At 40.7% G+C, this 16948-nt stretch overlaps 1 protein-coding gene across 7 annotated transcripts in view; it reads left to right on the plus strand.

The window, feature by feature from the left end:
• The window catches only part of SCEL (sciellin), a 490458-nt gene extending 474447 nt beyond the window's left edge, over positions 1-16011 (plus strand). For all 7 annotated transcript variants that reach the window (XM_078657473.1, XM_078657474.1, XM_078657476.1 and 4 more), the window contains 3 exons: positions 1130-1238; positions 9989-10091; positions 15349-16011. In XM_078657473.1, the coding sequence (XP_078513599.1) occupies positions 1130-1238; positions 9989-10091; positions 15349-15365 (229 nt within the window). In that variant the 3' untranslated portion in view covers positions 15366-16011. The remainder of the gene's footprint in view (positions 1-1129; positions 1239-9988; positions 10092-15348) is intronic.
• Positions 16012-16948: the final 937 nt, after the last annotated feature.

Genomic DNA, 16948 nt, shown 5'->3' on the forward strand with positions numbered 1-16948 from the left:
AATCAACTTAGTGGCCTATTTATGAGAAGCTTTGCTTCGCGTTTGCACCACGCAACGTGGTACATGTGCAACGCAAACCTTAAGTAAGATTTATGAAGCCCCTCAAAGCCACTTTGCATGACCCTGAGTGGTTTCATAAATCTGGAGTAACGCAATGCAGCGCCATCACGGCGCTGTGTTACTCTGCCCTGGGAAGGCGCTCCATGGGTGCTGCATGGGTGTGTCCACTCAACTTCCATGCTTTTTGACGTATTCCCGGATTGACCAGAACTATTACACCTGGGAATGCTCCAAAAAGATACACCTTTCCAAAGGAGGCATAACAAAGAGAAATATCTGTATTTCTCCTTGTTTCTTCCTATTTCTATGTGTGTTGCATTCTGCAGTACACATACAAAGAGGAATATGCCTCCAAGGATTGTTTTTGTGCAGGAAGGTACTCATTTCCTGCACAAAAGCAATCCTGCATGCAACGCAGGCATCCTTGCACTATGAGAAAGGACAGGAATGTGCCATAATTGCCTTAAATATGGCGCATTCTTGCCCTTTCCCTGCCACACAGCGCAGCAAGGTGACTTGCAGCTCTGCACCGTGTGACCTTTGTAAATAGGCCCCTTAGTGCAGTTGACAGGGTCTGGTGTTTTCCACTTTGCACTGTCACCATAAGAACCAGAGTGTTTGACTTTATCGTCATTGTTAGCGACTGTTAATTAAATATCATTAATGTATGCTACAGGCGCGTCATTAAAAATCACTGCCTCAAATCAATTGGCAATGACATTGACGGTTTCTGCCTCTTTTCACTCGCCATCCAGTGGTAATGGCTTTTTTAATGTTATAGTACTGCTCAATAGTTTATTTTAAAATACTATTGCTTCGTATGGCTCCCAAGGCATCATTTCATATTAATGGCAAATATCCCAGCATTTCTGCTTTCCATGTGAACTTTGTGCTGATGTCGCTTTGACAATATTGTTTGAGAGAGTGAAAATCACTACTGTCCCCTCCCCTTCCGTCGCCAGAAGTCAATATATTGAACATAGTCTTTTACCGGATGCTCCCCTCATTGCATTAGTATTTCCCAGAAATGTTGTTTATCGGTAATGGCTACTCTTTCATTCACTTCCAGGTCAGTCATTGAAAAAGACATGTGCACTTATTGCCGGAAACCGCTCAGCATCGACCCGAAGATGATTTTGGAGGATTTGAACATATGTTGTCATGCAACTTGTTTCAAGGTAAAATATGATTGTCCTTGATGGATATGTTATTATTGCATGCATGGAGGGCATATCACACAAATGATAGCGGTGCTAAGTAAATTTGCACTGGTTTTGGGCAATGTTGCACTGGTGCTAGACCATTTTGGGATGACATTTGCACCGATTCAATGTACTAAAATGAAAAGTAAAAAAAGGTTGTACTTTTAGATGACAAACTAGTGCAAAAACAACATTTGAAATAAGTTAATTTGTAAAAATGTTGGTACAAGATTGGTGCCAAAATTACCCATTAATGGTGCACTTTTACACAATATGGGCCACAGTGTCATACAAAGATTCCTAAAGTAAACTCTCAGGGTAAAATGGTAATTAACATATGGGGCTGTACTACATCAAGTGCACCGAAGGCACTTTGATCTTACAGAAGGGGCTGGAGATGCTTGCGCGGACACTTCTGTAATACAGCTTGCGCCGGTACACAATTCTATGAAGCCTTTCTCTTGCTAGCATGGAGACGTGACTCCATGCTAATGAGGAAAACACTTTGCCTCTGTGTCTGTGCACTAAAATGAATGCAGAGGCAAAGAGATTATCAGAAGGCACACCAACTGTGCGCCACAAAGAGGTGGTATAGGAAATTGGGTTATTGTTTGAAGAGGGTGAAACTCTACTCAAGCAGTAACTACAATTCTTGTCAGGTTGACACACAGGAAAACCCCAACTTATCAGTGCTGAACCCTCTGGTAACTTGGTACAAACACAGTAAGCCTTAACTTAGAGGCAATGTGTAAAGTATTTATGAAGCACTTCAAGCAATAATAAAGTGGAAACACAACACAAGAAATTTCCCACACCAACTTAGAAAATAGAGTGAAACATAGTAAATTATTTGACACCAAAATGGCAAAAATCTAATTAGTAAAACACAAAATATGCAACTTAAAAGATGTAGGTAAAAATAGTGGTTAAAAGCACAAAGTGCCAACTGTGGTTATCTGGTTGTGCCGGACTGGGACAAAGGGCCCTATTTAAATGTTGGTGGTCCTGGGACCGCCAACGCTTTTTGGCGTTCCTGCCGCCCACATCCCAGGTGGTCTGATCAGGATTCGGGTGGTGAGAGCGCCTCCAGACCGTCTCCTCCACCAAGAGATGAGCTCTAGCAGCTGTGGCGGGGTGGACCTCGTCATGAATGGCGACAGTGCTGTCCTTGGCACCTTCTTGGCCATTTTGACCTGCCTTCCCGCTGACCTTTTCATGGCGGGGACTAGAGCGAGCATGCCCTGGAGAAATGTTCATGGTGACACCTATGTGTGCCCTCATGCCACCCGCACGGTTGCGCACACTGTGACTGTGCTGTAGGTAAACAGTGCCATCGACTGCCCAGATGGATTTCAGCATGGACAGCATTGGCTGCAGCTCTTAACTTGAGGCGCAGCATTCCACTGCCATAACTGCACCACAGGCACACCGCCAGCTCCACTATGATATCTCAATACGGCAGTCAGAATGCAGCCTGCTTGTCGGCGTTTTCCCGACCGCTGTCGGCTAAATCAGGCCCAAAAAGTCACAAGTTTAGGCCAACTGCCATGGAGCACAATCCACATTCAGGGATCAAGTTAGCCCGTTGAACAAAGTACCTCAAATCCTGGCTGTGGAGCATTGCTAGATCCACGTTGAGGATGTGATGCGAGGTCCTGCATCACATCGATGCGAGGTCCTGCATTAAGGATGCGTTGCACAGTGGCAATTCCAGAGAGCTGTGTGGCTGTGATACAAGGTCCTGCACGAAGGATGCATTGCGCAGTGACAGTTCCAAGGAGTTGTGGGGTTAGATGTGAAGTCCTGCATCGAGGATGCATTGCATAGCGGCGTTCCGAAGAGCTGTAGGGTCCTGCATCGGGGATGCGTCCTGCAGCGACAGTTCTGTTGCAGAGCTGCAAAGGGATGCAATGCGCTGAGTCAGTTCTGCCCATAACACCTCAGCTTGACTAGCAGAGCACATTCAGGCCAACTTTCAAGGATCCAGAACCTGGGTGGCACCACTTGGGGACAGGACTCACAGCAGACAGAGTCCAGTTGCAGGGCTCAAGGTGAGTGGAGCCTTTTCTGTCACTGAGGCTCTGATGAGGAGGCCAGCCAACTAGCGCTTGGAGCCATTCTGGGTGTCCTGGGTTCAAGATGCAGGTCCATTTCTTCTCACTCAGGTCATCAGGGCAGCAGTGCAGCAGAGTAGCAGCCCTTCTTGATGAGGAGCAGCACAGCAGTCCTTCTTCTGAGTGAGTCTTCCACAGATCCAGATATGTACTGAAGAGATGGGTCTGAGGATCCAATATTTATACCAGGTGCCTACTTTGAAGTGGGAGAAACTTCTAGATTCTTTCCCCAATAGAGGTGTCTGGAATGTCCTGCCTCCCTGCCCAGGCCCCAGTCTCTGGGGGCACAAAAGACTAGTATGAAACCCTTTGTGAGTGTGCTGAGGCAAAGTCTTTGTGATGTACAAGCGTAGTAGGTGACAGCTCTGCCCCACCCCCATCAAGTCAGAGATGCCCATTCTGCCTTCACTTAAGTCCCCCTTCATCTCACTGTCTGGGAGCATTACACAAAGACCAACTGCCAGCTACACAGAGTCATGTAACCCAGGATAAAGGCTGTAGGCATCAAATGGTAGGGACAAACAAATGGCAACTTTCTAAAAGTGTCATTTTCAGAATTATGATTTAAAATCCTTCTTTAAAGATGGTTTTAAATTCCAATTCTTTAGACACCAACCTTGACAATGCTTCCTGTGTCCAATTAAAAGTTATTACTTATCAAATGTAATAAGGTAACCCAATGTTATCTTATGGGAGATGAAGGTATTTCAGTGTTGAAAAATGAATTTACGTGTTTTTACCTATCAAGACATGTAAAAGTTCAAAGTACATGCCCTACTTTTTAAATACACTGCACCCTGCTCTATGGGCTGTTTAGGGTCTATCTTAGGGGTGACTTATATGTATTAAAATGGAAGATTTAGGCACAGAAAAAGGTTTATTTTGCCAAATCAAAATGGAACTTTAAATGGTACACATAGGCTGCAATGGCAGGCCTGAGACTTGTTTAAAAAGGCTACTTAAGTGGGAGGCACAATAATTTCAGCAGGCCCACTAGTAGCATTTAATTTACAGGTCCTGGGTAAATGTAGTACCATTTTACTAGGAATTTACAAGTAAATTCAATATACCAATTGGGTTTAAGCCACTCCTACCGTGTTTATGGTAAAGAGCACAAGCTCTTTAGCACTGGTTAGCAGTTGTAAAGTGTCCAGAGCCCTAAAAGCCAACAATAACGGGTTCAGAAAACAGGATGGTTAAGGTAAAACGTTTGTGGATGTCACTACATAGAGGGCCAAGTCCAACAGGTGGCATCCAGTTAGTTTTCCTTCCCAAGGGCGACACCTGTAATGGGAGAAAGGGAATCCAATGGACCCCCTCCCTTAGATCCCCTGCAGGTGAGTGCAGACCCTTAACTACGCCTGACTTTAGGGGACCTCTGTCCCCTTTTGAAGTGCAGGCCTGGTGCTGTCTGTACTGTGAAAGGTGGATTGGCTGCTTTAAACAGTTGCTCTGCCGTTCGCTAATTCACTGCCCCCAGGGCAGGGCAGTGGCATAGACGAGGGCAGACCACCCTTTCCATAATGTTGCCAATGCGAGTATACAAAATCCTTCCTAGCACTGATGTCCATGAGCAAATCTACAGCTGGAAACACATACATCTACAAATAAAAGCAATGGAGGACCAAATAATTAGCAGATGTGCACTATATAAAATCAGTCTAACAACATTTCATAGCATAACACAATATAATGTAACATATTGTTTTTCCACTTTGGGTATAATTGTTTGATCATTTTAAATTGATGGTTATGTTTCTGACAAGAGATAGAGATGCAAAAAAAGGAATATCTGGTTGATAGATCCACTGTGAGATTGATTTGATTCCCACTACTATAACTAGTTATATAATAAAAATGCCAGGCCGTGATAAGTTATTCATAAGAAAATGTAACTGATATAGGACCTGCATGTCTTAAAATTACTGACTTGAAACATTTTTAGAGGTAGTGGTTCTGAAATGTTTAATTGCATCCCTTACCTCCTTCATGTTTGATGTGCTGTGCTAATAGTGATTTTATTTTAGTTTGTGGAAGTATTTCTAATCTCCTTATGAACTCCTATGTCAGTTATAATTTGAGATTCACCGTCACTGAGTTGTAAATAATTGTTTTATAAAAGGGATGATAGTGCACTTGCAAGCGTTAGAGGGATCTCCTCATTTATAATGTTGAAGCCCACCATCAAAATGTATATACCTTAATCTCTGTTCAGCCATTTACAAAGTATATTTGACAAACTGCTTATACAGCTTAGAGAAATTCCAACGTCACAAAGCGAAAGATAGGGTGCTATACATCTCAGGGATCCCTATTTTCATTGTTTCTGTTCAACATTGTATGTACCAAAGTAACCTACAACACTGTTCGCAAAAGCTGATGTATGTGGGTGACATCCAGATCCATCTAAGCTTCCAGAATAATTTTAGGACAGAGATCAACCTCACAAATAGCCTGGGCCGTGCCTATTATTATATGGGAAATTCACTTGCCTGGAAGAGGTGGAATGGAGAGAACCATAGCTTAGGCCTTGTAATGAAAAATATACCATTCACCTACTTTCTGCGATTAGTAGGAAAAGCCCCAGCAGAGAGAGGTTATGTAAAGTAATCCCTCTTACTCAGCAGCTGGGACAACATATTTACCCTGCCTGTGGTATGCCTCCACAGGAAGGAGGTCTCTGTGGCCCTCTTGATGGGTCTAAAATATGCCCATGGGATCCCTTCACACACAGTACGGGTAGGGTGATACACAAGTAGAGTACTCTTATTCTAGGAATTTCCTTCCACTTCCACCAGCTGCAACACCAAATTGGTATTTGAAGCTGGTGAATCCAGAAGACATTACACATTTACAGTTGGAAAGCCCCCAGGCGATTTTGAGCTGACTGCCAATGAGTGATAGTGATTCCAGCCAACCACCTTCTCTTCTCTTTGTTAGGGGGGTTCAAAACACCCATGGGTGTTTTGGGGACTTTGTGTACTGTACTAATATTACTACAGCATGTAGAACAAGCACTTCACAAATACAAGCCAACAAATGTATCTCTCTAGTACAGTTGCCTCAATTGTTGGCAGCTTGACCAAGCCCAAGGTGAAAGTATGCAGGCGAGGAGGCTAAGTAATAGTATATGCAACTGAAAACAGTTCAAGAGTTAAGAACGTGATGATCAGACAAATTTATTCTGAGTAACATAAAACATAATATAGTAGAAATTAATAGGGATTTGGACCTAGCCCAGATATTCTTGGGCTAAACATCCAATAGAATTTAGAGATTCAGTTACCTTTAACAGAACCTAAATGCCATTTGGCATTTGGCAGATGTTGGGCACTCTGAACAAAATTACCTTTATATCTTCATACTCCTTACTCTGGGTCACAGTGCTCTCAGTGGAAGCTGGTTGCAAATGGAATCTGAGAAATTCCTGGCATCTTTCAGAAGATAGTTCAAGAACTAGATTAAATAAATTGTGCAAGGTGAATTCATGAGGGAATGGATATCAGTTGAGTCTGTGGCTTGATGAACTTCCTGTTAATGGATACCCACAAAGGCACCATAGCAAAAGTAGCAGTCTCTTGTAAGATGCTTGTGACATGAAAGAAGATGGAAGGTGACTCATAGCAAATTAGGTTAGTGGCTGAGGTTTCTAAGATGTGGCTAATTCCATGACAATGGCGCCTAAGTGAACAACAAAGTTCTTGATAATTCTTTTAGTGTACATTTCTGATCCATTTTAAGCACATGTACTTTGGACAATTTAAGAACTTTTCTCCCAAAGTGCATTGTTGGCACTAGACATACTAAAACTATCAGGGCACTTTAAAATCCAGATGAAGAACTTTCTGACAGCCTAAGATTGCTTGTCTTGGCACTTTAACAAGAAGGTTCCTTATGGTCTCCTCTTGTATGTTAAAAATATGCCTGCTTGTATATTCTAAATTGCTGGCATAAAAGGCTTCCATGAATGTAATTAAGTAAACGTATCACAGGAATAATCTTTCATTTCTTTCTGGCAAAGATAGAACCTGTTGGCAGTGGGGTCAAGTACCTCCAGTCAATTAAAAGTCCATGATCCTTAGAGGGGACAATCTTCGGGAGTGTGTCGTTTCTAACAATTGTTTGCTCTTAGCCACTAAAGGGATCAACCAAACATCTCCCGGGAAATATATAATCCACACCGAGAACAATTGTAGTTAAATTAAGAATTTCGAAATAAGGCTCACTTCAAACTGCTTTTTTTATCGTCCTGACTTGCAAGTTCAATTTCATCACTGACGCACAGACTCCCTGGAATTGTAGCACATCTCTGCCTGCCTTACATCCACCATTAAAGACAAACTAAATATCACCAATTGTTCTCAACTAAGGACAGGAAGCATGGCATCAGGGTACACAGTCAAATGGTGAGGGTAGAGTATGTAGAGTGAGACTTATTTCAGGGGCATCATTGGGCATTTGATATATTGCAGTCTGCCCTATTCAAAGACAAATTCCAAATCCTCTCTAAACAACTGGGGCTTGAAAACACCAGCCTACATTGAATGTACAATAGAAATGGGGAATGTAAGAAAATCTGTAGGATGGGTAAAATAACCCATAGTGCTTTAAGGTGTTATGTACATTCAACATTCAATCAATATTAAGCCTGTATTTATCACTGCTTGTACGAGGAGTAAGCTACAACCTTTTCACTTATCGCAGATAATATGATGGGTAACATGGCATGTGTGACAATGTTTAAGGTCAAGTTTCATACAATATATCTTTCATCCTTGATAAAAGAGAACACGTTATTGCTTACAATTGCAAAGACGAAGGTAAGCTTGGACCTTAGGTTTACAGGTCCAAAGTCCAGCAGAGGTCCTAAATGTGAATTTCGAAACCTAGTCATCATGGGGTGTAACAGAGATGATTCTGGACTTCTTACTTACTGTATGATGGGGACCTACTTTTGCCTTGCCGGCTCACAGAATATGATCTCGCTCTAGTTGTGCGGAAAGTAGCAAAGAACTATTCACTTTGCCACTTTACACAGAAAAAAACCCTCCTTCTTAAAGAACCTGGCAAAGAATCTTAGAAAAATTCCAAAGGCTCCGTTTACGTAGTGTGGAAAAAAGTTATAGTGCAAATGTACATTTTCATCAAACACTTGTGGATTATTTGCACAGTTAACAATCCCATGGCCTACGTATGCGATTGTAGGTGTACATATAAAATTCTATGATTTCCATAAAATTCTAGATGATTTATTGGGATATTTGTGAATCCCCAACAGTGTGTTAAATTATGTAAATTGTTGACTTGAATTTGTGATGTATAGTTGAAGACATTCTTTGTGAGAGAGGGTCAAAATATAATACTAATAATATCAATTAAAATAATAATAATATTACCAATGAAGAAAATAATAATAATTATTATTATTATTAATATTATCAATATTGTTATTATTATTGTTACTCACAACCCAAAAATAAGAATGATAACAAGATTAATACTGCTACTACTACTATAATAATATTAATAATAATAATAATGATAATAATATCTGCAATGAGAAACATTCACTTGAGCATTGTAGCACATGTTTAGGGATCAAAACAGCATCACTCACCTTTGTGTGTAGGTGCAATGTTGAATTTTTGGTCAATTCACACCCTTCCTTTGCCTGAGATGAGACACAGTGACTTGTTCTGCTGTTCAGATACTCTTTATCTGAAAAGTCAAACTTCTTCAAAATGTTGCTTTGTGCAAGAAAGAGAACATAGAATTAGTGCAGTGACTCGGTTTATTACTTTCTAGTATATAAACAATACACTTGTGCACATGTCCACTTTCACCCATCCGCAAGCACGCACAGGTGCATATGCTTGCACCCATCCGTTCACACTCATGTCCGCCCAGTCACAAATACATGTGAATACATACACCCTCCCCTTAACACACCCCCAATGCAAATATACATGCACACTAATATATAATTAAGCACTGACTTTGCAGGCCATGGTGAAAAGGCAGTCCTAGGAGGTGGTGGGAGGGAGAAACACAATGGCCTAGGAGGGAAATAGAAACTAAGAGCAGCCTCAATGGCTAACCTTGCCAAGTTTCAGCCGATGAGAGGAGGTCCTATTTGGCATTGTCACATGGTGGGGTGGTGTCAGTGAGACTTGCTGATCCCACCCCATTCTCTGACAAGTTGGGAAAGAGCGATGTGAGGCTTTGCAGGTTCACAGCCTTCCCTGGGCTCTTTAGGGCTGAAATATAAGGTGTGCAGGACTGACTCTACTAGGGCTGCTCGCCCTCAACATCAGGGGAGGATCCTCACAGGGCTTTGCCGGGTTGACGATGGACTGTTCTCAGAGCTGTGAGATCTTCAGCCTGGCGAACCTTGGCCTTCTAGCACCTGTGAATTAACACACGTAAAGTACCTGGCTGCCTGACCCTTACATGATGAGTGTCTATAAGGCTGACCTTTGCTTAGCCTGACAGAAATTTAACATGCATTCAAAAGGGAGACTGGAGCCCCGGTGCCTTCACTGGCACACTGCCACTACAATTTCCCTGAGTAATGCATGGCAGTTAATGTAACAACTGTGTTCTGTTTTTCAGTGTGAAGTGTGCAATTCATCGTTGGAGCATCTGAACGCGGGTGACAGCATGTGGATTTACAGACAGACCATTCACTGTGCTCCTTGCTATCTTTCCGTCAGAGGTAGGTTACTGTGTTTCATTTTAGTTGCCTCACTTATTTATGAAAGTGAAACAAATGTCTGCCCATCTTTTCTGCTCCATGACACTATAAGAATACATTTCCTACTTCCTTTGTAAAGATGTCCTTCAATTGTAGCAGCTAATCTTGCTTGCCAAGGTCTTTTTTTATTGACTTTCATCTAAGATGCAAAATTTACATTGTATTTTATGGCATTTATATTTTATGATTTACAATAGCTTATAATTCATATATTCAGATATGATGCAACTTGTCCCCACATCTTTTCATATTCATACAGTAGGGTAAATCCCTTAAAATACAAACATTCTACTTGGCAACTTCACATGTCATGTTAACAAATGGAGGTTAAGAGTTCAACTGTCACAAGTGTGGCATTACAGAACCTAATCTGCACAGAGACGTCATAGTCAGATCTGCATGCTTGGTTGGAGAATTGTGTGCATGTGTTATGTCCTACATGGAATTAAATGTTTGTGAGGTACTGACATGTGGTCAGCCTCATATTTTACCCAACCCAGTGGCATAACATTAAATGATGGGGCATCTTTGCAGAACGTGATGATGGCCCTCAATGCTTACATCTCTTTCAGATATCCAATAGCCTTTCACTGATGATTGGGTAAACCTGTTGGGAAAACATTCCAAAATAGCCATAAGATTTCCCCACATAGTCAGTTGTAACAACACTCTGGATGCATCGAACTGAGAAGATACTCTGTATGGCCAAGTTGTTCCTTAGAAGCTGGTTTCATGAAGTGTTTCATAAACCCACAATGCCAAACTATTCTTGGTAATCTCCCATCATTCAGAAATTGGGGGCAGGGGTAGATGTAAGATTATGGATGGAACCCTAAATATGAATTCAACTACTGTTAGACTAATGTCTCTACCGAGTTACTGACACACCTGTAAATAAGGTGAAGAGTGTGTGATGTTGGTAACAGCCTTTGCAAACAGTTTCAGGCGGTGTTGGTGTATTTCACAACCATGCTATATAAGCATAACATACTAGAGTTCAGAGTAGAAATTCACTGTTGTAGAATATTTGCCTTCAACTTTATGGTTAGTTTCCTAGAACTTACTTGCCATGGGTGGAGGTGTGGACCAGAGCTGCAATAAACTAACATTTAACTATGAATAAATCATTGTGTAGATTTTACACAGGTCGGCATCCATCAAGAGTTAGATATATGAGAGTGTCTTGAAACTAAGACCATAGAGTAAGAATATGGCTCCAGGTAAATGGCCTACATCACTCTGTAAAGCTGAAGGAGAAGCAGAACACCAGAATATTATGTAAAGCAAGAGTCTGATTTCTTTTGAATAATGAATATTTGTGAATGATATTTCATGACTCAGTCTACCAACGACACATTAATCTATTGATCTAAGCTACATTATTACCCCTCATATTACTGAATAATGGAGCCATCGCGTGGGATATTTGAATGATATCCATGATATACGGGTCTAAGTCATGAAAGGGTTCTTTTTACTCAGTAGATCAAGTCATCCATCTTGGGGCTCTATGTTTGATCGCGTCATCACAGTTTAGAATCCCACCAGCTTTACTCAAACTTACAATTTTCTGACATCGATAAAATAAGTACCAGTGCGTTTGGAAACAATAAATATCATCTGTCAAAAATGCCAACAGACCAACTGGGAATGAGTCTCCTCTGTACAAATACTGCTGTAACCTATAACATGAAGGCAATGAAGGATTCAAGTAACCTATCCTATGAAACTTGTCTCAGGCAGAACCTAGAATAAACATTAGCTCATACAAAAGGTGAGAAACTTTCTCAAGTCTTTTAAAGATGAGCCACACCTATTGGTCCTAATAAGCTATAAAATTAATTCAACCATTTTGTGGGCTCCACAAAAAAGACTCAAAACTTCAAGATTTCAATCTAAGCAATATGCCAGTAGCCTATGAAGGTAGCATCCCTAAATAGAAATTAATGAGAATTTGCTAAAGTTCAATATTCAAGCAAGGTTTGTTCATTCACTCCAGTTTTTAAAGCTTTTTTATCAAAAATAGTTATAGTAAACACAGAGAGAATGGCAGCACATGTTACAAATCCAATATTGTAATTTTCTTGCAATACAATGAAATATAAATACTATGTGACAACCACACCCACTTGCACATCAAAACCTCTGTATGAGGATAGGGTGTATCTTTATTCATGGGTGCGAACATCAATATTACCACATCATTCAAATCCCTTCACAACATTTACAAGATCTAAATGTGCACCACAAAACCAATCAGCTCCATGATGAAATCTCTTTCAGTAATTCATCAATGTAGGAGGTCTATTTGGTAAATCCATATGAATTACAATTTGTGCACAGATAAGCATTATGTTTAGGCCTATAATTTTGCATTGCTCATCAGCCGGGGAATAAAACATGTTGGAGTGTTTTGGCAACTGATTCTGACTTGGGAAACTGATGGTTTGTTTTATTATAGTAGATTGATCCAAGCCTCTGTACCAAATAACATATTCATCGAGATCCACTTTTCCACTATATAGATTACAATACTTGCAGTTCATAAGATGATTTCACTCTTACCACTAATATGTCAGCCTCCATTGATATCAACAAGACTATAGTTCTGAAAATACTTTTAAATGTATGATAAAATACCAAAGGATCCTCTAGCAGATATTGGAATTCTAAGAATGTCAACTGTCTTGAAACTTCCCATTAGTAGTTGTTATAGATTCATCCAACATCCACTGAAAAAGTGTGCTCATTCATGTTTGTTTACCAGAAAAGATCCAAATTAATGTAAACATGAATTGGCCTACTCAGAATTATTTAGTTCCAATCTCTAACTTAATTCATTCAAGCAGATTGCACCATAAAGCACTTGTAGTGTGTCCATCAATTTGGAGTGAGTTTGGTAGCTACAAAATAGCTCAGCCAGTTAAGATAGTCAACATTTTTGCATGGTAGGCAGGCATGAGAGTTTGTAGTGAAAACCATCAACTATCACTTCTTCACTTGATGTTTCTGCCACCAGTGATTCGGGCAACCCCCGCTCTAGCAGTTCATAAATTGAGTAAATTTCACCCTGTGAAACAAGACACTGGAAAATATTTAAACCACAATACAAACTATAATTTTTGCGTAATGCTATCGCTAATGCTTAATGCTTATGCTAACAATGCTATTGTCATTGTTCTAGACACTGCTAATATTTCCTTTCCCAAAATATAAATAAATAAATTAAAATCAAACTTCTGAGAACATTGCTCATAATATTAGATGCAAGTTTGGTTCTCAGTTCAATCGGAGGTCAAGCTGGATTCCAGGCAGTTACACTGTAAAACTTGTTTGTGTCCACCAATGAAGCAGGCACCGTCAAAGATGTTTACATCAAAAACCATCATTTTTTATTTTTGGGGATTTAGGGACATATTACCAACAACTAGCGATATTTATCGCTAAATGGGCTTAGCGAGTATTTTTTTAACGCCAAGCATCACCGGATATTATCGCAGAGATAACGTGCTATTAGCAACGTTTATCTCTAAAGCGATAAAATATCCGGCGTTAGCGGCGAAATGCGTGAATATCGCTGGTAATCCAGCGATATTCACACATTATCGCTAATGAGGACTTAGCCATAATATCCAACTCCCATTGGATATAATGGCTAAGAACTGGTCTGAGCAGGCGTTAGGTTTTGGAGATATTCACGCTTAGCGCGAATATTTCCATCGCTACGCCTGCCTTGCTAATAGGCGATAGCGACGTTAGCGACTGCTTTCAGTCGCTAACAGGTTGGGTACGCCCACTTTGCATGTCATTAGCTATAAATATCGCTAACATGCAAAGCGGGCCCCAAACCGCTCGCTATCGCCTACAACCTGTCGCTAACTGCTGTTAGCTACAGCTTGCTAATAGGGCGATAATCACATATCGCCCGCCTTGGTAATATGCCCCTTAATTTGTAACTATGCTGGTTTCTGCCCAAAGGAAAATAAACGCTGCTGATGCTAAGTGTGGTTGATTTATGGATGTTTGACCCACATCAGAGGGACTTTCCTAAAAATTAGTTGAAATTCTGGAACATATAGCAAAATTACTTTGCAGCAAATCATGTAAAAATTTAACACAAGGCCAAGCTTCAACTTGAAAAGTCACATGAGATACCGTGTAGGGGACTAGTTTGTGTGGAAAATGTCCCCTGAAAGATAGTGCATAATCAAATGAGTCCCCCACAAAAAAGATGTGTGAAAATTTGCACACAAGGAAACAGAAGAACTTTACTAATTTTGTAGACCAAAATTTGTAAATCTCATGAATTTTGCGAGTGTAATTGAAATGTTTCACTACCCAAACATTTTTACGGAAAGAAATATGGAGTTAAAGAAGGATAGCATTGGGACTGAGCTTCCTGTAACTTGAGCCTAACCTTGGCTCCACTTCAAAAGCACATGGACACCTATTAGGTTGAATGGCCTTATTTTGCACTGCATAAGACATATGTCAGATTGCAAAGGCTGAGTGAGAGTGAGTTAAATATTGTATTGCTGTGGCTTAGTTGAAGTGCTGTTGGATGACTTAGGTCTGAGTGCTTTTCTGAAAGAAATACTTTTGCGGGTGTTTTATAGCAACTGAGGGAGTTTCTTACATATGCGATTTCCCGCAGTGGTCAGTGGACACCCTTCTGTTATCTTCTTGAGAGATTTGGGAATTGTCTATGCAGTGTGGTAGTCTCCTTCACCAAGTTTCAAAACACAGTTATATAACATCCGAACACTAAGGTCCTCCTTGTTTTACTCAAGTTAAGAGGAGAATACTAGCCGAGTTGAATTTTCGAGATATGTAGGATCAGGCAAATTTTGAGTATTTTACCTTCACTTATTCTGCTTGCAAAATACATAGTGAAGTTAGTGTAGAGAAAATGGCCCAAAATGGATTAAAAACCTGTAGAAATCTATTCAGAAACATCAAATGCTGAGGTTTTTCTCAATTCCTCAGGTAACAACTCAGAAGAGAGCAGTAATTGTGCATTTTTGAATCACTGAATACTTCCATAACTGTAATTCTGGATGTGAAGTTACCAATGATGTGTCCCAGCAAATTTTACAATTAGGGCTTAGATGTAATTATTTAGTTGTACTATCATTCTGTGACTGCTGCAAAAAGACTTAGGACAATTTTAACTCTACGTATTTTTTTCCAGTTTTAACTCTATGTATTTTTTTTCCAGATAAATGGATGCGCTAATGGCTACTTTTTTTTACCAAATAATGAACGACATGCTCCAGAAAACCCTACAATTTGTTGTACTATTCCATAATATTGTGAACATACCAGGTTTATGGGTCCAGCTTCTTCTGCCGCGAGTCACATACTGAGCCCTCACTAACTTTTACAAGTAGGCTCCTAACAGAAAGGGTTATTGGGACAATGTATAGTAAGGCTTTGTATAGTGAGAACAAGAGCTGATGAGCTGAATGGATTTGGAATTTCACAAATGGTTCGCTTCTACTTTCAAAATGTATCGTCTTCATTGTGGTGAGGGGATGTATTCAAACTGAAATGTGTCCTTGACCATGTTCTCAGCAGCCTCTTCTGTTTCGTTTAGGGGAAGCGTCTACAAAATAAAAGAAAAGTAGCTACACAATAAAATTGGTTTATAGTAATACCTAATCAGCGAATATAATCACAAAGAAGAGAATTGGGCACATTATAACACCAATGACACAATTGGTGAAAGAGAATCTGCACTTAACTTGACATGCTGTATAATTCTGGCACACTTTTATTTGTCAGCATGAAGAAAATGACATCTTTAAAGGCACATATGTTGAGCAAAGCAATACAATATTGTATTCACTTAGTAGTATATTAAAATAAACTTTGAAAAACATGTTGCAGTGTCAGTATGTTCTTATACTTTTAGCAGGTGAGATAGAGTTGGATAATTGCTGAAAACATATGTTGATGTGGTGTGATTTGCATGAAAGCTCCTGGAGCAGGAGACACACGTCTGTGCAATGGGGTAGAGCTTGCAACACACAAAGGACCCACCTATCCTCTAGTTTCATCTTCTACTGTGATTTGGTAAATGCAGTAATAATTATGGTGCTCTGCCTACAAATTGGTTGGATCCGCGTAAGATATAGAGCAGAGGAGGTGAAGCAATAGGCAGTGATCTGCAGTATAGCAACAGGAGATGAATGATCTTTTGTGCATTGCTAACACCCTTAAAACGTAGGGCTTTTGACCATCGGCTGCTTCTCCGCTATGGCGGAGGTGCATTGCCCCCCAGAAATAGCAGGAAAGTAGAAATAAAACGACGCTCGTTTTATTTTTCCTTTCCTGCCGAGTCTTGGGGATGGGGCCTGGTGATGACAGGCACTGAGGAGATTAGTAGTGCACTCCCATCACTGCGCATGATGGTTTGGCTGGCCGCCTCAGGCCGGCCAAGCCATTATGCGCAGTGAAAGGTCCCTCCAACCCTATAACGCAGCTGGGTAGGACAAAGCAGGCACAGACTCTCTGTCTTGGAGCGCAAATCTAGGGAGCTCAGGCCGATACTGAAGCTGCTCTCATGCACGCGAGCAGGTTCAGGATTGGTCGCAGGGCATTCTGGGAATCTGTACCTTGCGGAAGCGGTCAAGAGGAGCAGAAGAGCGTGAGGTGACCGCTGCAGGTAAGTTTTTTTTGTTTCTTTATTTTTTTTATCCAAAACGACCCCTAAGGCACCTACCCTCTCCTGCCCATCCGCCTTCCCCGCTCCTCCAGCATACCGGCCGCTTCTGCCTATGCTTAAATATTTAGTATGTATGTATGTTTTGGTATTT

This window comes from Lissotriton helveticus, chromosome 8, assembly GCF_964261635.1.
Source record: "Lissotriton helveticus chromosome 8, aLisHel1.1, whole genome shotgun sequence".
Classification (NCBI taxonomy): Eukaryota; Metazoa; Chordata; class Amphibia; order Caudata; family Salamandridae; genus Lissotriton; species Lissotriton helveticus.